The sequence below is a fragment of the Pongo pygmaeus genome, chromosome 11 (assembly GCF_028885625.2).
Source record: "Pongo pygmaeus isolate AG05252 chromosome 11, NHGRI_mPonPyg2-v2.0_pri, whole genome shotgun sequence".
Lineage (NCBI taxonomy): Eukaryota > Metazoa > Chordata > Mammalia > Primates > Hominidae > Pongo > Pongo pygmaeus.
In genome coordinates, this window is record NC_072384.2 from 31,939,595 (window position 1) to 31,961,227 (window position 21,633).

The 21,633-nt window shown below is 44.6% G+C and overlaps 1 protein-coding gene across 2 annotated transcripts in view; it reads right to left on the bottom strand.

The window, feature by feature from the left end:
• Window positions 1–21,283, bottom strand: part of LYPD1 (LY6/PLAUR domain containing 1) — a 32,965-nt gene extending 11,682 nt beyond the window's left edge. The window contains exons 1-3 of one of the 2 annotated variants that reach the window (XM_054478827.2): window positions 20,714–21,283; window positions 20,548–20,586; window positions 19,081–19,218 (exon numbers count right to left, since the gene is read on the bottom strand). In XM_054478827.2, the coding sequence (XP_054334802.1) occupies window positions 19,081–19,218; window positions 20,548–20,586; window positions 20,714–20,774 (238 nt within the window). In that variant the 5' untranslated portion in view covers window positions 20,775–21,283. Of the gene's footprint in view, window positions 1–19,080; window positions 19,219–20,547 lie in introns of both variants that reach the window. The other variant, XM_063647380.1, reaches the window with a different exon arrangement.
• Between the last annotated feature and the right edge of the window lie 350 nt (window positions 21,284–21,633).

Sequence of the window (21,633 nt, forward strand, 5' to 3'; positions counted from 1 at the left end):
CCCTGTCTTCTTCCTTGCAGCAAGCACTTCATCAGGCATCTGCTTGCTTTAGAGGGCTGAATTATTGATTACACAGGGGAAAGAAGAAAGATGGTGTTTTCTCTTTGTTTGAATCCAGCTCTTTCTGCTTGCTCCTAACACACAGCTGGGTCACCACAGCTTGAGTGGGCTGAATAAAAAACACCTGCAACAACCTTGCTAGAAATAAGTCTGGCGCAGCAGTGGTCTCAGCTTTGGAATTCCACATTACTGAGAGTTAGAACATGGTTCCCAGGCCAGCATTCTGACCCAGAAGCCTGAAGGTTGACCTGTCTGGCAGCAGACAGGTACAAAAACTCTTTAGTGTACCAAGTCACTGATGCGGTGCCATCCTTTTGGAAACAGCACTTCATCAAAGTTCTTTGCCACGTACTTCACTAAAGGCAGTCCCTTAGTGAAGGTTCACTCAGTCCCCAGGTAGGCACAGTGTTAGAACTCCACCAGGGAAGAAATGTTCAAGGGGTGCTTTCCAGGCATTCATTCCTTGCAGAAGAATTACTTGGGTATTCCTTAAATATACAGAATCCCAGAAGGACCTACAGGTGGTTCTAACACAGGTCACCTAAACTTCCAAATTATTGCACTGGGGAGGGAGAGAGCACATCCAGACTATAAATGCAAGTTTTAATTTATCCAAGAGGTATTTTTTTCTAACAGCAAAGATTTCATTATACATTACAACCTGGCTCCCGTTCTGTGGTTGGGACTTGGGGAAGCCTCTGACACCCTCTGATAATCCATTGCTATGGAGAGGGAGAGCTGAGTCCATTTCCTCTTCATTGCTTCCCAGGCTCTTTCTTCATCACACTCATTTCCTTTCTTACCCCACTGTCACAACTGACCTGTTCTATCAGCCCCCTTAGAGGACAGGCTTCCCCTAAGTACCTGCCCTCCAAGGACTCAACTGTCAAGGGCATATGTGTTCATTGTACACAACTGAGCTCATACGTGGGGGGACCAGGTGAGAAGTCCAGGACACTCCTGCAGGTGACATTGCTAGCTGGGCTACTGCACACTAAGAGGGTTTCTTCCTTTTGACCCTTTAATATCCCACTGAGGTGGCTTTTCATATTCAAAACCTACAGTGTATACAGTAACTTTGTATTCCAGGGGCGGGCACACTTTTTCTGTGAAGGGTTAGAAAGCAAATATTTTGGTCTTTGCAGGCCAAATGCTGTCAGAATCTAATATCTGGATTCTGATATGTATCATAGAAGCAGCCATAGACAATACATAAACAAATGAGTGTGGCTGTTGCACTAAAACTTTATTTACAGAAATACACTTCATTAGTCTGCATAGGCTGGCATACCAAAATACCACAGACTGTGTGGCTTAAACAACAGAAATGAATTTCTCATGGTTCGGGAGGCTGCAAGTTAAAAATCAAGGTTCCAGGAAATTTGGTTTCTGGTGAAGGCTCTCTTCCTAGCTTGTGGTGCCCTGCTTCTCTCTGTGTCCTTACATGGCCTTTCCTCTGTGTGTGCACAGACAGCGAGCTCTCCCTCTCTCTCTCTCCAGGTAAATCTCCCTCTTTTATAAAGACCCTGTTCCCATCAGGCCAGGGCCTTGTTCTCATGAACTCATCTAACCTTAATTATCTCCCAAGGCCCCATCTCCAAATACTATCACATTGGGGATTAGGACTGCAATACGTGAATTTTGGGAGGGCAACACAACTCGGTCACAGCACAGGCAGTGGGCCAGATTTGGCCCAGGGGTGTAGCTTGCTGACCTCTGTTCTATCAAAATCTGATCACCTTTACATTATGAAATTGATCCCTTCCACCCAATCTTTCCTCTGCAGTTACATGAGAAAAGCCACCACAGTTCAAAACATTTGCTTTTGGAGGAATAACAAAAAGGGTCTCTGAGTTCCACGTGTGTCAAGGCTACTCTATCAAAGGCCTTTGCTAGTTTTACAGGATTTGTAGAATCTTATCTCCTTGTTTTAAAGTGTATTAAAATTGAATTGTCGCAGCCAGGCGTGGTGGCTCACACCTGTAATCCCAGCACTTTGGGAGGCCGAGGCGGGTGAATCACGAAGTCAGGAGATCGAGACCACCCTGGCTAACACAGTGAAACCCCATCTCTACTAAAAACACAAAAAATTAGCCAGGTGTGGTGGTGGGTGCCTGTAGTCCCAGTTACTCAGGAGGCTGAGGCAGGAGAATGGCGTGAACCTGGGAGGTGGAGCTTGCAGTGAGTGGAGATCACGCCACTGCACTCCAGCCTGGGCGACAGAGCAAGACTCCGTCTCAAAAAAAATAAAATAAAATAAAATAAAATTGAACTGTCTCAGCCGGGTGCAGTGGCTCACGCTTGTAATCCCAGCACTTTGGGAGGCCGAGGCGGGCAGATCATGAGGTCAGGAGTCTGAGACCAGCCTGGCCAACATGGTGAAACTCCGTCTCTACTAAAAATACAAAAATCAGCTGGGTGTGGTGGTGGGCCCCTATATTCCCAGCTACTCGGGAGGCCTGAGGCAGGAGAATAGCTTGAACCCAGGAGACAGAGGTTGTAGTGAGCCGTGATCATGCCAATGCATTCCAGCCTGGGCAACAGAGCGAGACTCTGTGTCTCAAAAACAAAACAAAACAAAGCAAAACTAACAAAAAAAACTGAACTGTCTCTACAGAAAGCCTGCCCTTTATAGCAGACCCAAACCCTGCAGTTGGCTTGGAATCCACAGTAATGGAGAGAGGGACTGCATTCTAGCAGGGGACACACTCAGTTTGAGGGAAAAACAGGAAAAGATAGGCAAAGCTGGAGCCACTACCTGAGGACTGTTTCCAGTGTGGGCGGGATACAGGCCTGCTGAGTAAAACTAGCATATAGGTGTTTTAGGTCCTGTTCTATTTAAAGCCAAAACCCTTCAGGGAAACCAGCACAGGACTCCCTCTCCCCACCGCACTGAGGTTCTGTGTCAGCATGGCTGCCTTTAGGAATGTCTCCAACATAAACCAGAGCCACCCTGTATTTATAAACAAGGACTCTAAAATGAAAGTTTCAGCAGGTCTTATTTCCTGTTATGTCCTCATTTTAACCATGGTAAATCTAGAGTGTTGCTTGGGCACCATCGTTCTCTTATTGTCTGCTTTCAAGAAGCAGAGGAGCCTTTTGGTGCACAGGATAAATTTTGACGTGGTAACTTTTTCCCTCTCTGGACTTAATCATAATTTTCTAGTTGTAGTTTCAGAAATGTTATGGTTTTATACATCTTCTTAAAAACATAATACTTGACAATGAGAAGAAAAAAAAAATCTTTGATTTTGTTTCTTTTAGAAATACCATTTTCAAATAAATGTTCATTGCCAAAGAGATAATCTGGGAATTGAAATGGCCATGTCACTTACTAAGTTCTTCCTTTATTATTTCTTGACCTGTTGAAATAACCACTTTAGGCTCAAAAATTCCACTCATAGTTGGCAAATCCATATGATATTTGGTCACAAAGTAAGCAATGGAAGTTTCAATAATGAACTGAAATTGTTAATAGCTTCACCATGAAGATGACCTGAGAAGAATGACTGACAATGTTGGAATGTAAAGAAATGTGCTTGAAGATCAGGGTTTTCTATTAACTTCTTTCACCAAGCTCTGGAGTTTCCAGAAGCCATGATCCTCTCCTTTAATGGCCTTATCATTAAGTAGATCCTCATCTACTTAATGGGATGGAGGAAACTAAAGAAACTCATGTCCATATTTCATTCTAATTCTGAAATAATTCCTTACACTGCAGAAAGAACATGAACCCTGGAGTCTAACAGACCTAGACTGGAATTCTCACTGAGCCACTTCCTTGAATAATACACTTCACATCTGTAAGCCTCAGTTTGCCTTTTTGGACCAATGACCCAGTGGACAAAGCTGGAGTTTTGGTTGGACTTTCCAACTTCCCAGTGGACAGAGCTGGAGCAATGTGAGCAAGAAAATAAATAATCATCCCCATCCAATAAGGTAAATACCCCATCCAATAAGGTAATACCCATCCAATAATTACCCTATCCAATAAGGTAAATACCCATGAGTTCATGCTGACATACGTAAATGAGTAAATAAATATGTGCAGAAGAGACAGCTTTTTCTTACAGAAGGATTCCAGTTAATAAATGCAGAAGAAATGAGGGAAATAGAAATTGAGATTAGAACACCACGGTAACAATTGATGTGGGAGAGATCCACCAAAAGACACCGAAATTATCGGCCAACGTTGGAGGAGAAACAGTGTATTTATATAGTTTCAAAGTATCTCCCTCAAGTTATTTATTAATTACAAAGGAAAAAATGGTAACTTTACAGGGGAAAAACCCAGCAGATACTAGCTGAATCAAAAGTGATCAAAGTTAACATCACCAGTAAGACACTGACATCAGGCGCCCCTTGCTACAGTGCACTGAGAAGGGTGCATCTCTTCTGAGGATTCTTGTCAAAAATGCAAAACCTCTATCTGTTCATGAGAAAACAGCAGACAATCCCAAACTGAGGGACCATGTACAAAAATCTGGACCAGTCCTCTTCAAAAGTGTCAACATCACAAAAGACATGGAAAGAATGATGCATTGTCAGAGGTTAGAGGAGAAGGAGACATGACAATCAAATGCAACGTGGGATCCTGGATAGGATCTTGGAACAGAAAAAGGCAAAACTGTGGCAATCTCAAAACAAAGCATGGTTTCATTAACAGTACTGCACCAATGTTAATTTCCTAGCCTTGATCATCGTACTGCGGTTATGTAGGTTGTTAACACCAGCCAAAGATGGGGGAAGGATATGTAGAAACTGCACTATTTTTGCAGCTTTTCTATAAGTCTCAATTTATTTCCACATACAACATATTTTAAAAGACATTGGTATGAGGTGGGCATGGTGGCGCTTGCCTGTGGTCCCAGCTACTCGGGAGGCTTAGGTGGGATGATCGTTTGAGCCTGGGAGGCAGAGGTTGCAGTGTGCTGAAATTGTTCCACTGCACTCCAGCCTTGTGACAGTGAGACCCAGTCTCAAAAAAAAAAAAAAAAAATTGGTATGAATGTGGGAAAAATCTCCATGTTCTTTCTGTACTACACGTACCCCCAACAAATGCAGTGAAATACACTTGGACACTCTCATGCTGAGAAATAGGGTGAGTGTATAGTCTGTGTGTAGGTGACAGACATAGCCCCAACCATCTGTGCTATTAACTGCTTAACTCTTGCCTCAAAGGGCTTGGAGGCTCCTGAAATGACTAGTTTTCATTGTGATGGGAAGAGAACATTACTGAAGGAATGTTTTTTCTTCAGTCTCAACATCCATCCATGTAAAAGGAAACAAGGAGTCAATTAGTGAGACTCCTGGCCTCTTTCCTATTTATTTATTTATGAGACAGAGCCTTGCTTTGTCGCCCAGGCTGGAGTGCAGTGGCACAATCTCGGCTCACTGCAACCTACAACTACCAGGTTCAAGTGATTCTCCTGCCTCAGCCTCCCAAGTAGCTGGGACTACAGGCACCTGCCACCATGCCCGGTTAATTTTTTATATTTTTAGTAGCGATGGGGTTTCACCATGTTAGCCACGATGGTCTTGATCTCCTGACCTCGTGATCCCAAAGTGCTGGGATTACAGGCATGAGCCACCAAGCCCGGCCTCTCTCTCCCTTTTTAATTCTCTCTGCCCTAAGGGAGGTGGAGTGATGTGTCTGATTGGCAAATTGGGAAAGAACAGACTGGGCACACACTGCTTATCCCTTTCCTGTTCCTTCTTGAAATTGAGTGACTCATAGCAAACAGGTATTCTGCCCTGCTTCTCAGGGCAAGAAACTTCCCATATCTGGTCTTGTCTATGACTGGGTCAACCAGCCAGTTTGGAGATGCCAATTTGAAAGCTCATTTGACCCCCATCCCCAAGTTATTCCCTCCAACTTAGCCTTTCTCAGTAGCAATGGTGATATTTCAGATCTCATCTGCCTTGTTCCTTGTTTTATTTCTTAATTTCCTTAGAATCTGGGTGAGAAAGAAGGTTGATAACCATTGGACACTCATTAGACCCCAGTAGGTGCCATTTGTCTCAGTTTGCACAGTGTCCTAGAACTTAATTCTAAAGCCATGATTCTCTTGGGGGTTGAGAAGCACTTTTTTTTTTTTTTTTTTTTTTTGAGATGGAGTCTCACTCTGTTGCCCAGGCTGGAGTGCAGTGGCACCATCTGGGCTAACTGCAACCTCCGCCTCCTGGGTTCCATGCCATTCTCCTGCCTCAGCCTCCCAAGTAGCTGGGACTACAGGTGCCTGCCACCAAGCCTGGCTAATTTTTTGTGTTTTTAGTAGAGATGGGGTTTCATTGTGTTAGCCAGGATGGTCTCAATCTCCTGACCTCGTGATCCGCCCGCCTCAGCCTCCCAAAGTGCTGGGATTATAGGCATGAGCCACCGCACCTGGCCGAGAAGCATTTTCTAAACTAATCTTCTCCTACAAATAGCCCCTGGACCTTGAGGATCATAAACGGTCATCATTTAACATTTTTTTCTGCTAGAGGTATTGAGCCTCTTGGTTGCATTGAGACCAAAAGATCTGTCACCCCCCTCCACTCCCCTACAGATATACATACAACTTTCAGCAGTCTCAGAGAGTTTGAAGCTACAATTCTATTACAAATGACTTGCTACAAGTATGCTTTTAAAATAAATTATTTTTCCAGTTTTTTCACTTTAACCTCTGCCCCAATGGTTGTAAAAACAGAGGCATGGAGCCTGAGTTCTTTTCTCTCTGTGAACCATTATGCATTTATCTTTTCCAATAGTTTCCTTTGCCTCTGCTCTTTTTTGCTGGTACAAAGACAGAAATTTCTAAACAGAGCCTTTAATAGTCCATTACTTTTTACCCATGTTATGCAATGTAGCTTTAAAGTCGAACTTTTCCAGCAAACTGCTACTTGTGTGAATGCCTGTTAGAGAGTGAGACTTATCTTTCCCTACTGGAAAAATAACCAACACTTACTACACCACAGTTACGATTACATCACAATAAATATTCTATGCAGGACTAGGAACAGTTCCTCAAAGAAAAATGCTTGGGGAACGGGTAATTGGAATGAACTACAAGCATTTTCACTGAGCTCAAAGAAACTGCAAGAAAAAAGATCTTCGATCTGCATCCAAGTATTTTTTTTTCTCTGAAAGAACACTGTGTGAGGAATTTTGACATTCTCTGCATTCTAATGGAAATGACTTAGAAAGTAGAGGCTTATCTATACATTTGCCTCATTGCCGCCACGATGGGCACCGTTTATCAGGAATAAAGAGAGAAGATCAAGAAGGTAGTTCTTTTCTGGAGAATTTTGTGCTCTGGCTCTTAAGTACTTTTGCTTTGCTGTGAATGTGAATATTTTAAAGGCCAAATAAGCCCCCTCCATTTGAGTAGCAGATGGCCACAGGAACCCAACAAGAATGCTAACAACTCATTTTAAAAAGGGAAAAAGAAAGGAAGTGCCAAGTTCCACACTGCATATCCATACTGATGTTGAGCCCATCTTGGCCTAGCTGGTAGAACTGAAAATTGAGAATAATATTAAGGGGCTGCAATGATCCCTAAGGGAAAAAAAATGTATTTCTGAAAACAACAGCCACATCCACAATGAAATAGACATGAAACAAGATAACCCAAGAACACATTTGTTTTCCTTGTAACAGGGATGTGTTAAGTTCATTATTCAGAAGACTATGATTACCCTTTTCAAAGATTTTTGGTGAGTTTAATTTTCAAGGCTGTTAACCACTGATGTCAACTTAATTATAGCAAGCAACCAACCCATAATGTATGATGCCAATTGTTGGTTTTACTTTAGTCTTGCATTAGACTTGGATTTCTTTGCTCATTTATAACTTTCTGAGGGAGGAAGGTTTCTGCGCAGTCACTTGCTTTCCCTTAGCTGGTTGGTGTCTTTGTTCTCCAGTTTGCCATGAGGGATTGAGGGAACAGATATTTATGACTTATTATCTCAGTATTAACAGTGCCCCTCAATGATTTATGAAGCTGTGCTGTTGCATTTTTAACCTTGATGTCCTTCTGATTATTGTTCTCAAATGGTAAGATTAACACAGTGGGGCCCAAAGATTCTTAATCAGTTTCTTGAATACAAATTCAACCAAATGTAGGGAAGATAGAGTCCTTGGTGGCATAACGACTTCCAGATGGAATGAACTGAGAACATCTAAGCACTTAACCCAAAGCACCCTTATATTTGTCACCATGAACATGATGTCCTCACACTAAAATTTAGTTATACATTTGTATCTCTAAATGAACTAGATTTCATTCAATGAACTAGAATTCTAGAATGTCATGTACATCTTGTGTTAAAGTTCAGGACGTTTGTTAGTATATGTGTTTCTTTTCTTCCAAAGGGTGACAGTGATCCAGGATGAAGGTCCTTTGACTATACATTTCAGTGTTCAATTTAGGTAAAACAGTGGTGATTTTCGGGAAAGAAAAATTATCCCTGTCCTTTTTCCAGGGGTCCTTGGAGGCACTGTGTTGAATTTTTCTAATCTTGTGCATGGACTTCTCAAAAGCTGATCTGGCAGACAATCACAGTTGACCACTCAGTCACTACCCTTACAGCTACTAGCGGACATGAGACAGTGATCTGACCCATGAAATGTAAAGAGAATTTCTGGGGGGGACTTTGGAAACGCTTTTGTGTTCTCATTAAAAGGCAAAGCTTAAGACACAAGCTCTTTGGTGCTATCCCTTCCCTTGAAACTGAATACAGTGATCATCTTGTGATCAAGAGGCAAGAAACCTGAGGACAAAAAGCCAATGTGCTTAGGGAAGTCAGAAGAAAAATGGAGAAATTTTGGGTTTTTGATGACATCACTGGGCTGTAGGAGCAACCCCAAGATCACCTTATGTAGACTATCTTGTTACATAAACAAGAAATGTCTTTATGGTTTATGTACCTGCTACTTGTAGCCGAAAACATTCTTATGTGATACAGTAAGCGAGGTCTAGGGCGGAGGCAAGAACAGAAAGGATGGGGGCGGCAGTAACGGCTGGTAAATTCTATTAGGAAGTGTTGCCCCAGAGACTAATGAAGGGATGGAAAATGCTGCCTGATGCCTAGGAGCTATTGCAGCCATAGCTGCTTTGGCCTTCCACCTGAGGATGATGCCAGGTTTTGTCAATATCATGACAGTGATATTAATGATATTCAACAAAGGGGGCAAGAATACAAGCAATTAGTTGAATTCTTAGAGCCCAGTGAAAGAGTGTAAGGGCAAAGCAGACAGCAGGAGAGTAACAACAAAGTTTGTTTGCTTCCCTTTGTGGTTTAATTTGCCCAAACTGAATGGTTTAGAAGTATATCCCTCAGCTGAAAGTCTAACTGCCTGTGTCTTGTGGAACATACCTGTGTGTATTTGTAACTTGCATCTGCTGTGTGGGAGAGGACTAGGGGGCATAACAACATGTGGGGGGATTTTCTTTCTTCCCAAGGGAGCTGATGACCAAGGCTGAATTCCCAGGGTAGCAGAGTTCCAGCTGAGGACTGGCCAGTGGTAACCTGGACCCCAACTTCTTCAACCACCATGTAAGCTGGTGTTGTAGAGGTGTGTATGTGTGTGTGTGTTTCTTGAAAACACTCCTATTCAAAGCAAAGCCAGGTCAGCCTTGAAAGCAAGCTGACAAAAAGAACTATAAAACCAGGGGTGGATTACATTTCAGAGTGGTTCCTTAAATTACAACTATCACTAACAGGCATTAGTCAGCTATTTCTAGTTTAACTAAAAAGTAAAAGGTATATTCAACTTGTCTTTATTCTATTTTTCTTCTTATGCTAAACATTTAAGCTCCTTCATTTCTGCTATAATATTTTGAAATGGTAATAAATCTATCTGTTTTAGCTTGAAACTTGATTTCTTCAATATACGCAGTCAGCAAATAGTTATTGTGTGTCTCCATACCAGTGAGTGTTTATGTCTGTGTAAGATAGAGGGAAGGTGAGGTAGAGAGAAAAAGAGAGAGCGTGAGACAGCGTGCGCGAGAGAGAGCCAACAGCATCCTTTCAGGATCTTGTACATAGAAATGAAAGCCGTGAATGAAGCTGTAGTTCAATTTGATTAGGAAAATACACTCTAAAATACTGAGAGGATGTGATGCCAGGCAAACTGAGCTGCTGGCTGGAGAACACTGAACAAAGATGAAATTGTTTCTGGATCTTAACTCACTCTTATGCAGAATGTCTCCTGACTTGCTTTATCTCTCTTTCCCTTGCAACAGTCAGTGACAGGCTGAGTGGAAAGTCGTCCTGCCTCTCAGAGAATGTTAACTCATCAGCCTCCAGGTGTGGCTCTGGCCTATTGGCTGCCTTTCCCTTTGAAGGCACAGACACTCTTGAGAGAATCTTGAGCTGGCTTTGGAGCTGAGACCCCTTTGCACTCCCACTTTGGATGTCTTCACTGGGTGGCAGGCTAGTCAACCCGCTAGGCTCTAGCTATTTCTGAACAGGTTCTTTGAAGTTACTGGAGACCCAAGTGGTTTGCTACATTTTGCATAAGCAACAAAACAGTGCATAAACCCCGTTGCCCAGCGTCACTTAATACACCTGCTTCTGCTGATGCTCTTTGAAGACGCCGCCTCCGTGGAGGGCATCACAAACTGCTCTGCACATTCATATTCAACCCGTGTGCAGTATGCATGGACCACGGCAGGCTGAGAGCCGCGTGCCTGGCGCTGCCCGCCTCCGGCACTGTCTCCAGTCATTCCACTGCGCTCACGAAGAAATCCAAGAAATAGAAAAACATAAAAAGCTATTGTCCATGTCCAGTGAGAAATGAAATGCACTGGACCGAGTATCACAACTTCCTTAAAATAATACAACACTTTATCACGTTTGCATCTGATCCTGCTCATGGTTTGCAAAGTCATAAACCCCTTGAAATCAATAGCTTGAGCCATCGCTGCTCTGCTCTATTTAAACACATTCTTCTAAAAAAGCAGTTCATTACAAACTCTCTATGGTTTCACCTTATCTAACACACTTAATTCAGTCCATCTCCTGCTTTGCTTTGTAGTGTTGGAAGCAATCAGAAGATTGGAAGAAATTTACTAATAAGAGAACATGCCCTACAGCTCTGGCCTGTGAAAAGAGTTTCAGAATCACGATGTAGCCATAAGTCAAATTCTAGAAAGAATTAATGGCATATCTCATAGTTCTTTTATTTGCTGGCTGATTCATTCCAGATGTGACTGAAAATCCTACGTTACAGGTATGGCCTCTTTTAGTGTTCCCAGGGTAGGAAACACATTGTCTTCTACCAGCAACTTTGCTCCAGCTCCCTGAAATATAGTCAATTCTACCACCATGAAAACTACAAAGCAAGGGAGAATCCAGCTTAGTCTTCTAGAAAAAATTAACAGAGAAGAAAAGATATGTCTCACAGTTAAATGAGTAAGGAGTTCTGCCTACACAAAGGCTGTAATCAAATGATTTGGTTTGGCGGATGAAAGCTAGACTTGTGCATGGACATGGTATTCATTGTAGATGACCAAATCATGCCAGCATCTGATCTCTTTAACCAAAACCTTTCTCCACAACCTCTCTCAACCTGCTTTACCCTCAAGCTTTCTCAAGGGAAGAGAGAGAAAAGGACCTATCAAGATGCTTAAGCCCCCCAGGAAAGAAAACTCCTTTCTGCACCACAGTGTACTCCTCTGTAAAGTGAAAGTGTGGACCAGAGAGATTAGGGTCTCTTCTAGCCTTAGAGGTGTGGGATTCTTGAGGACGGTGGCCTAAGAGTGAGGCCAGATGTGGAGCTGGGCATCTGGGACCACTGGCAGGGGCATCAGGAATAGCCCATCCATGTGCCTGAGGATTCCTGTGTTTAAAAGAAACTAATTCAAGATCTCAAGGGAAAACAGAGAATTATATAATATATGGGCAAGAATGGACAGTCAAGTACATGGCACCAAGCAGATGTTTGATGAACACCAATTCCTTTGCCGAAAACTCGCTGGAATGGCTTGCTCTTGGCACATGTTGTTACTTTAATTCAGCAAATTGGCTAATTGGCCAGTGGAGTTCTAAGATTCACAGCCATGCTGTATCCCATTCCATCTCATTCTATCCCATTCCATAAGGTAGGGATCCGCTAAACCTGAGTTTTCTTTTTAGATATCTGCCCCAGCAAGAGGAAGGACACATCTACCTATGGAATAAAAAATAAAATAAAATAAAATAAAAGTGGAAGTGGTATGGATGAGCCATAAAACATGATCCTAAGCAAAAGCAGCCAGCCACAAAAGGCCACACAGTATGAGATTTCACTTACAGGAAATGTCCAGCATAGACAAATCCATAGAAGCAGAAAGTAGATTAGTGGTTCCCAGGGGTTGGGAAAAGGGGAAAATGAGGGGTGACTGCTAATAAAGTTTCTTTTGGGGCGACAAAATGTTCTTAAACTAGTGGTGATAGTTACACGTCTCTATGAATATACGAAAAACCACATAATTGCATACTTTAAAGGGTGAATTATATTTCAATAAAATTGTTGTTAAAAATACAAAAAAAGAGGGAAAACATAGAAAATGGCACCATAGTGGGGAAAAAAAAAAACCTGGAGAAGTGAAAGGTACTTGAATTCCTGTCCCACTGGCTGTGTGATCTTGACTTTTCTGTGTCTTAGATTCACCAACTATCAAGTGGGGATATTATCTCTTTGTGAACCTTCTAAATTAACTATGAGGATACTACTGTTAGCAACTAAAGGCTGAATTCAATGACTCCCTCATTCTGAGAAATATAGAAACAGTGTACAAAGTAACCTGTACTACAATATCTGGGCCACCCTTCGGAAGCAGGTATGGATAGTGAATGGGGCAACTCCTGGTGAGCATCAAGACAGATTTCCATGTCTAGCACTGGTTCCCTGAAGATCGTTATACTGACCGCATTTCTCATTCTCTTGCTGTATCTCATAAGAAAACAGGCAGCCTGTTTCTACATTTTACAAGGGGGGAGGCTAAGCCCCTGGGATATTAAGTAAACTTTTTCAAGTTACCAAATGTGAAGAACCTAGAACAAAGGGGTTCTCTCCCTTAAGGGAGCCAATATACTTTCCATTTGACAAGTAAAAAAAATAGGGGTTGAAGTGTTGAGTCCTTTTGCACAGTGTGCTAACAAACCTTTGCTTAGTTTGGACATTAGAACTTAAGTTGGTCAATTAGGAAGGAAGGAAGGAAGGGAGGGCGGGAGAGAGGGAGGGCGGGCAAGGGTACACTGTCTCTCTCAAAGGCTGTAGATTCAGAATTTTTGTTTCAGGAGTATGTAAGGGAGGCAGATTTCCTTTTCAAAGCTCAAAGAAAATGGTATGTTTTGTTTTCATACTTCGTTTCATTTTCACTTGGGAAAAATGCCCCAGCTTTGAAGCCTCTCTGTTTAAACTCATTAGGAAAACCATCAATGACAGCAGCTTTCATGCAATTGTAGTGGGAGGAATTAGTGTTATGGGAGAGGTGGATCAATCTTCAAATGTTTCATCTATGAAGGTGGGAGGTCAGCACCGAACGCTTGTTCAGCTGGAAAGTTAACATAAACAAATACTTCACTCACTGGGAGAGTCCAAAGGAAAGACATTTGATATTCCCCCTCTGAATACTACCTCAGAAGGCACATGAAAGAGACAATTGCTTCTTGAGAACTAAGGGGTCAACTGCTTGGCAAAATGTCTTACCTCGAAGAGCAAGGTGTTTGTTCTTTCATTGTCTGGAAGGGAAAGGAGGTAGGGATGTGAACATTCACGGAATAGAATCCTTTCCTGTGTAATTCCTAACTTCATTGAAGTTGTTATGGAAACCCTTTTAGCAGAGCTGGTTTTAATATATGAAGACTTATTTTTTGATATCCAAATCTGTTTTAAAGGTTTGTTTTGTTTTTCATTTTTTTGTTTCGTTTTGTTTTTGAGACAGAGTCTCACTCTGTTGCCCAGGCTGGAGTGCAGTGGAGTCAACTCAGCTCACTGCAACCTTCGCCTCCCAGGTTCAAGCAATTCTCACTTCTCAGCCTCCTGAGTAGGTGGGATTACAGGCATGTGCCACCACGCCCAGCTAATTTTTTGTATTTTTAGTAGAGATGGGGTTTCACTATGTTGGCCAGGATGGTCTCGAACTCCCGTCCTCAGGTGATCCACCTACCTCAGCTTCCCAAAGTGCTGGGATTACAGGTATGAGCCACTGCGCCCAGCCTCATTTTAAAGTTTTTTAAGCTGTTGAAGTCTCCTTTGCCAAAGATAGAATGTGGAACTTTGTTTTTGTTTTTCACTTTATTCATAGAGCATATTCCATAGCCCATCTGATCGATTCAAAATGGGGTTAACAGTGAGAAATTAAGGACTGCAGATGGGATGTCTAAAAGAGAGCTAACAGGAGAGAGGCCTGGTAGCAGGAGGAGAGACAGGGACAAATGGAGGACACCGGAAGATTAACAGAGACCCCTGCTACTTCTAACAAAGTCGTTCTGCAAAAATAAAATAAAAAAATCTTAGAAAATGTTCTTAATGCCTACAACATAGCATGGATTAAGCAATTTGTGATCTCAGTATCTGTAAAGTTTAACTCAATATTTTCATTTTTCTTACAAGCATTGCATAGGTGGGTGTATGCAAATATATATACAGGCAAAAATGGAAAAGTATATCCACACACACAAATATATGACTGTGTGTGTGTGCGTGCGCATGTGTGTGTGCACAGGCATTTGAGCTTGAGTGCATGCACTCAAAAGAATACAGGAATAAAGGGACTATGACAGGAATACAGGAATTAAAGGGACTATGATTAGCAGCACTGGGCCTCATTCCTGCCAAGCCCATCCCAAGGCCAAACTAGAGACTATTATTTTAGATCTCGGGGAAATTAAGCAGACATAGACTTAAGAAAACACAGGCTGTGGTTAACTTTCCGCTTCTTTCTACTAAGAGTGGATGACCAAGCATTTTTGCGACATCTAGTCCTCTGTTGCTAACCCTTAGTTAGCTCATGAGAAAATAAGGTGTAAAACTAAACTATCCAAGATATGAAGCCATCCCTGCCCAACTTAATGAGCAACTAACTAATCCAAAAGGAAAATAGCCATTACTTACACAGCCATAATGTAGATGCAACATGGCATATAAATCAGTAACTCTTGTATTGCAAAACAGACAAATAGATTAATGCATGTTGCAAAGGATGGGTGAAGAGATCGATTAGGTTACTGATTCAGACCATGAACTTTCTCTCAATATACTGCATTTAACTTTTAAATAAGGTTTAGGAGAACCTGTAACATTTTGCTCACTGACAGAGCTATATTTTACTAAGGGCAGAAATTGGCTAGTCTATAAAAATTAAATTATGCCCCTTTCACTGTATCTAGTCAAGAGGAAAAACTCTAATTACAAGATTACACTGTCAAACAAATGCAAATTCACATTCTTTATTCCCTGGTTTAAAAATTCATACTGGAGGGGGCTTCTATTCTGAAATGAAAATCAATATTTGAAATATTTTGCAAAGTGCAATGACAAGCAAGAGCAAAAGAAGTGTCATTATCAAGGGTGCTAGTAAATAGACACCAACTCATTAAGCGCAGAGCTAGTGAGAACAAGTCATTCATTATGCAAATATTTAAATATCAATTAGTAAGGACAATGAAAGAAGTTGAAATGAACCTTCCCTTCCCCACAGCCAGTACCTTATTATTCCAGAAATGACCAAAGGGAACAAGAGTGGTGGATAATAATCTCAGCACCTAATAGGACTGTCACTCTGGGGAATAGGTAAAGGTTAATTTCAAACGTACTTCCCAATGGAAAATTAAATGTACCTGCCTCAAAATTTTTAAGAGCTGAGTTTGCAGACTTAGTCCAGGAAACTGAAGGCCTACGCATATTGCATGGCTGGTATGTTTTGGAAAAAGAACACCTTTCATTACTGCTTAATGTCAGACTAGCTTAGTTCATTAAATTTTCTTAGTCGATTTAAAGCCCTGGTTTTTCCATACCTATGAAAAAAATGCCAGTCCACATAGCACTCAAACTTAAAAATCTCACTGGTTGGTTCTCAGATTCTTTTGACATCCACCTTCATGGCCTGTCTACCTGGACTGTTAGGTGAACTTGGTGGATATGAAAAATGGCCTAAACTCTTTGAACTTTGCCTGGACTATCTTTTCAGGCAGACCTGGCAGGATATTTTACGACATGCTGGCTGTGTGGTATTACAGCAAAGGTGCTGGCCTGAGAAGCAGGCCTCAAGCGCCTCTTAGTAACAGTTGGCTGGTGAACTTGGACCACACATCTAATTTTCCTGGACCTTGCTTTCTTCCTCTATAACACAAAAAGGTTTGTCCGATCAGTTCTCAACTCGGGTCACCCCAGAATCATTGGGAAGTTTATAAAAGACCCATGGCCAGATATACCAGATATATGAAATGGGCTTCTTTAAGCAGAGACCCAGGCATGTGGAATTGAACACAACTCCCAGCAAGATTCCAACATGCATCTTTAACTAGGAGTCACTGGGCTCTTTCAGCTCTAGTATGCTGAGATTCTCAGGACAATATACGTTATTGATCAAACTTAAAAGAAATTCTGACTTCAATTCTCAATAGCATCATTTAACAGGCATTACTTTCTCTGGAGAGGAGATGTTGACCATGTAATAGAATTACATGCTGACTGGCTGTGGCACGAGGAAACAAGATCTTGAAAGAGGACCACCAGATTTCACGAGATTCTTTATGTACAACCCACAGAAGACAGTCAGATGCCTCGGGCACTCAACAAATTTAGCTCTTGTTACTATGATGATTATATTACAACTGTGTTCACTTAAAGTTTTAGGTTTGTTCTCTATCTTTGTTGGCAAAAAATTAAATTGGTCCCTAATAAGTACATGGACATAAAAATGGAAGTGCCTTGGAGGTATAAGGCCCCCCTGGACATTGCTCTTTTGATTCAGAAACAGATCTGTTTGGCTTTTTTCTATGAAGTTTAGGCTTAGAATGCCTTGCTTCCATGTGCACACACCCCGACCTAGCATCCTTCCCTTCATAACCTTTTCCTTCGAGTTCATCAACTGCCTCTGTTTGTCAAACTTTACAATTGAAACTGCCTTATTACTTGATTCTGTCTCTACCTGTTGGTCTGTGACCTGTGGCCAGAGGGGCCTGGTTTGGAGGCAAGGTACCCACCTTGCCTGAGCTTATAGAAAACGAGCAACCTTAGGCCAGGCACTTGAAGACTGTGCTGAAGTTTCTGTGGACAAAATGGAAGTTAAAATGCCTGCTTTGCTTCTTTTATAGAGTGGTTTTGAGGACAGAATGAAGCAAGATGAAAAACAGCACTTTGAAAATGGAGTGTGTGGTATTCATCTTAGACACACTTTTAGAGAAGAAATGTGTCTCAGAAAAAGGACCTCTTCTGACTCAAATTTAGCTTACATCCCTTTCTTGTCCATATCCCAGGTGATAAAACATGACACCCAGGTAAGCAGTGGCCTTGTGGACTCTGAAGAAGTTCTCAACATGTCCACAGTACATTCTCATTTTGTCTGGCTCTAAACTACTGTCTCAAGAAAGCTGCAAATATTTGAACGTAACAATAAAGTGTTAACAGTAATTCTGACTAAAATCACGGCAGTCCCTCTGGTATAAAGGCAGTAAATTCTTTGCTCAGGTAAAACGTAGGAAAGAAACACAAGTAGAAAAAAAATCCCATTTGTTCAAATTATCCCTATCAATCTTAACTAAAGAATTATCGCCAAGTTTGTTTTGTTTTGCATTATTAATAGCCCAAATCCCATGTGCCAAAATAATGTTTACCGCATTTCTCGGGACAAGTTACCCTTGAGAGCCAGTATGTCTCAGGCTTCCCAGAAGAGTGATTTTGGTGCAACAAATAATGACCTATAAAAACCAGCCCTTACAACTGCACACACACCACAACACAGCACAGTGACAAGCTAACATCTGCTTTCCAAATAACCATGAGGATAGCAATACGACATTTCCAGGCCCTTCTCTGAGAAGAAACGACTTTCCCAAGGTGTTGGCTTTAAAACTAGAGTCCTTGCGTTGATTTGCCAGTGGGTAAAGGGAATCATATAACAGTTCTAATCCCTTCACTGGGCTCTGCAGGTAGTTCACAGAACTAAAGGAAGTGGGGGCTTTGGTTCATTCAGTATCAGCCATCAAGTTATGCTGTTTCCCATCTTTTTAATATCCTTAAAATGGCAAGGTCTGTGTTTATGGTTTTGATCTTGAAACTGAAGTAACAGCTCTACCTATTTTCCCAAAGTTCCAGATATACTTTGGGGAACTTTGACTTCTGATAAGACAGCTGGGGTAGGGGGTGAGGAGAGGGTTGGAAAGTTCTACCTCAGTGAGAAGATTCTTGGTCAACTAGAGGGAGTGAGGGCTATCCCACAAGACCTTCCCTTCCCACACAGGATGCTCAGGCCTTCTTCTCAGCCAGCCAGCAGCTAAGCTGGTAGGGCTGAGAACGGCATTCCTTTGAAAGATCTTGGCAATTTGTGCCTGGAAGTTGATGCATTAGTTCTAAAATTAAATAAAGATCCTGTAGTGTTCTTCAAGGAAATATGGTGTGCTCTATGACAAAACACATTTTTCAAGCTCTGACCTCTGGGAACTTCAACTAGCTCCATATTTCAGGCTGACAATGCTCACAGGCTACTGTCTAAGTTGCCCAAGCCAGGGCTGGTTAGCCACATATTTTCTACCTCTATCAGCTTTTAGCATAGGGAGGTGAAGGGAGTAAATAAAAAGAGGAGAGCCACTAATTTAAATGCACTTCCCCTCCCAAGACCCTTGGGGAGAAGCCTTGGTAATTAACTCTAATGAGATTAAAGTAACTTGGAACTCTTCATTTTCCCAGCACTGTAAAAGTAAATCTGCGATAACCAGTGTGTGGGCATTAAATCAAAGTCCGTCCTTTTTCCTGTTATTTAATGGCCCCCTCACTCCCACCCCACAGCCCAGGCTTAAGAGCGAGGGGGAGGGCTGCCAGGCTCTTACCGGCACTTTGCTCCATCACTTCTTTCTGACACATGTCTTGAACGTTCACCGTGCAATTCACGATGAACTCAGGGGAGGAGCAGTCGTTGTTCAGCTGGAATTCTTCACACTGGTAGCACTGGATTTGCAGCGCAAAGCCTGCGGGACAGACGCAGTCGGGTTCAGATCCGGCCCCCACAGAGCCCACCCCGGAAATCACGACCATCCCACGCCTCAGAGCCAGGCGGCTCCCAGCCTCTGGCAGGCTTAGGGCACTCCTGGGTCTCCGGGTAGGGCTAGATATGGCTGAAACCGGCAGGGGGCGGCGCGGGTACCTAGGGTCCTACGGAAGAAAGTGGAACAGTGCCCACCACCCCTGGACCCCGGCTCTAGACACAAAGCGCCCATCCAATACCACCCCAGGCCTTTTCCCAAGAAGTTGAAGGGAGGGTGGGGACGGTACCACCCCAAGAGCGAAGTAGCTCTGGAGACGTGCGTTAGCTCCAGCCTAAGCCAAAGGATTTGCCTAATTGCTAATTGGTTACAAATTACTTAATTACTATTTTGGCACCATTCGTGATTACATTCGCAGACGTCTTTTCAGTTTTTATTTATTTAATTTTTAAAGTCAGCGTTTCTGTGCCAGGGCTCTGAGGATCCCTGACCGACCACCTGGGAACAAGGGTGGAGGTGCCAGACGCCAAGCTCTGCTGCGCCGCAAGTCCCCGAGCCCGGGTCGGCGGCCCTTCTCTGGGGCCGTCCCCGCGGCGACCCGGATGGCCACAGAGGGTGGGAAAGGGCGTTTGTGAGCGCGCGCACCCTGGACCCCAGACCCCGCAGCCCTTTCTTCCAGGCCCCGACTTTCAGGACAACCGTTCGGCTAGGGTCGGTGGTCGGGGTTCCAGCTCTGCAGAGCTTAGTCGGGAGCCATGGAGAGAGGACGCGAGACCTTTGCGCCTCTGGTCGCTTCGGCCTGGCTGTTCTTGGTGTACGCGCTCCTGTCTAGACCCAACTACCCGCGCTCCCGCAGCCCCACATCCATCGCCCTCTGAGCGCAGCAACCCAGCTTCAGCGTGGCCGCAGGCTGCCTCGTGCGCCGCTCACCTGTCGGCGGCGCCACTCCCACGGGGTGCCGGCGGCGCCAGACAACTTGGCAGGGTTCGGGAGATTTCGCCCTCTCTCCCTCGCCCAGACCCCAGCACAGCTCGGACCCTCCCTCCTCTCAAGACCAGGTTCTCCCGACGGTGCAGCCGGAGAAGCTGCAGCCCGGAGTCCGGCAAACCCGCCGCTCCCCGGTCTCCTCCTGCAGCTCGGGACTTGGACACTTTCCCAGCCTCGCGCCCCGGGGCACCAGTCGCGGCCGCCAACTCCCGATAGGCAGCCCCAGCGCAGGGCTGGCCCCGAGGTGAGCGCCTTGGGGGCAAAAGGGCTGGCGGGTAGATGGATTGTGCGACCTGGCCCCGGCTGCTGGCCTCTGGGTATTCTCACCTGGAAGCAAGAACAATCCGCAAAAAGTTGCCGCGATGCCTAGGACCCACATTCTCTCGGAGTCCCGGGGCCCGGAGCGGGCAGGCGCATCAGAGGAGGCGACCGTAGCGGAGGCTGCGCCGGCTGCAGCGGCTGTGGCTGCCGAGGCTGCTGGGGCCCGCGCTGCTGCCGCGGAGACGACGGTCGTAGCTTAGAGGAGCCGCAGGTGCCGCTCGCAGCGCCTGCATCGCCCGCGCTCGGACTCCCGGCTGCGGGTCTCTGCTCCTCCCGCTCGCGCTCCCGGGCCGAGCACCGCGCCTCCGGAGTTGGCGGCTGAGACTGAAGGAACTACTGGCGATCCGGAACACCCACAAAAGTCTCGCCTTTTCTCCCAACCTCCCACTCCAGGCACCACGTGACGGCTGCCGAGTTGGGGTGGGGGTGGCGGGCGGGGAAGGCTGGGACGGTCGCTCCACATCCCCACCCCCTTCGTGTCTTCCCTTTCTCCCGCCTCCGCACGTTCCTGGGAAAGGCGCGCCGGGGTGCGGGAGATAACTGGTAGTTTTCTGAGGTGGGGAGGCTGGAGGTTGGGGGAGCGGCGAGGAGGGCGCAGCAGGTGCCGTGGAGACCTGCCGGGTGAGGACCAGGGTCTGAGGACTGCGTGCCCGGCTGGCCCTTCGCACATAGGAACGCAGCCTCCCCCACTCCACGTCCTCTGCGCCTTCCAGGACTGGTCAGTACCCCAGCGACTGGGTCCAGCCCACACAACTAAGGCTGTCCCGCTGCGGGCCGCTGGAGCCTGGCGCTCCGGAAGGCTGACAGGAAGGGCGCGCGTTCCAGTGCGCCTGGCAAAGTTCCACGCCTGCAGGCTCCGTAGGGTGTCCTGTGCAGCTGTGCCCCCTCTTCCTCCGAGAAGGCCCTCTGTCAAGAACCAGCTCGGCGTGGCCAGTCTGGGTGGGGGTGTGGTGGGGACACTACCTTAACTGTCTCGCTTGCCCGGGCCGCCCTCCCTTCTCCCGCCTGCGCGCACCGCTGGAGGGTGCATTGACACCACCCTGGTCGCCTAGCCTAGGAGAACGCCGTCCCGGGGACACCTGCCGTGAGGTC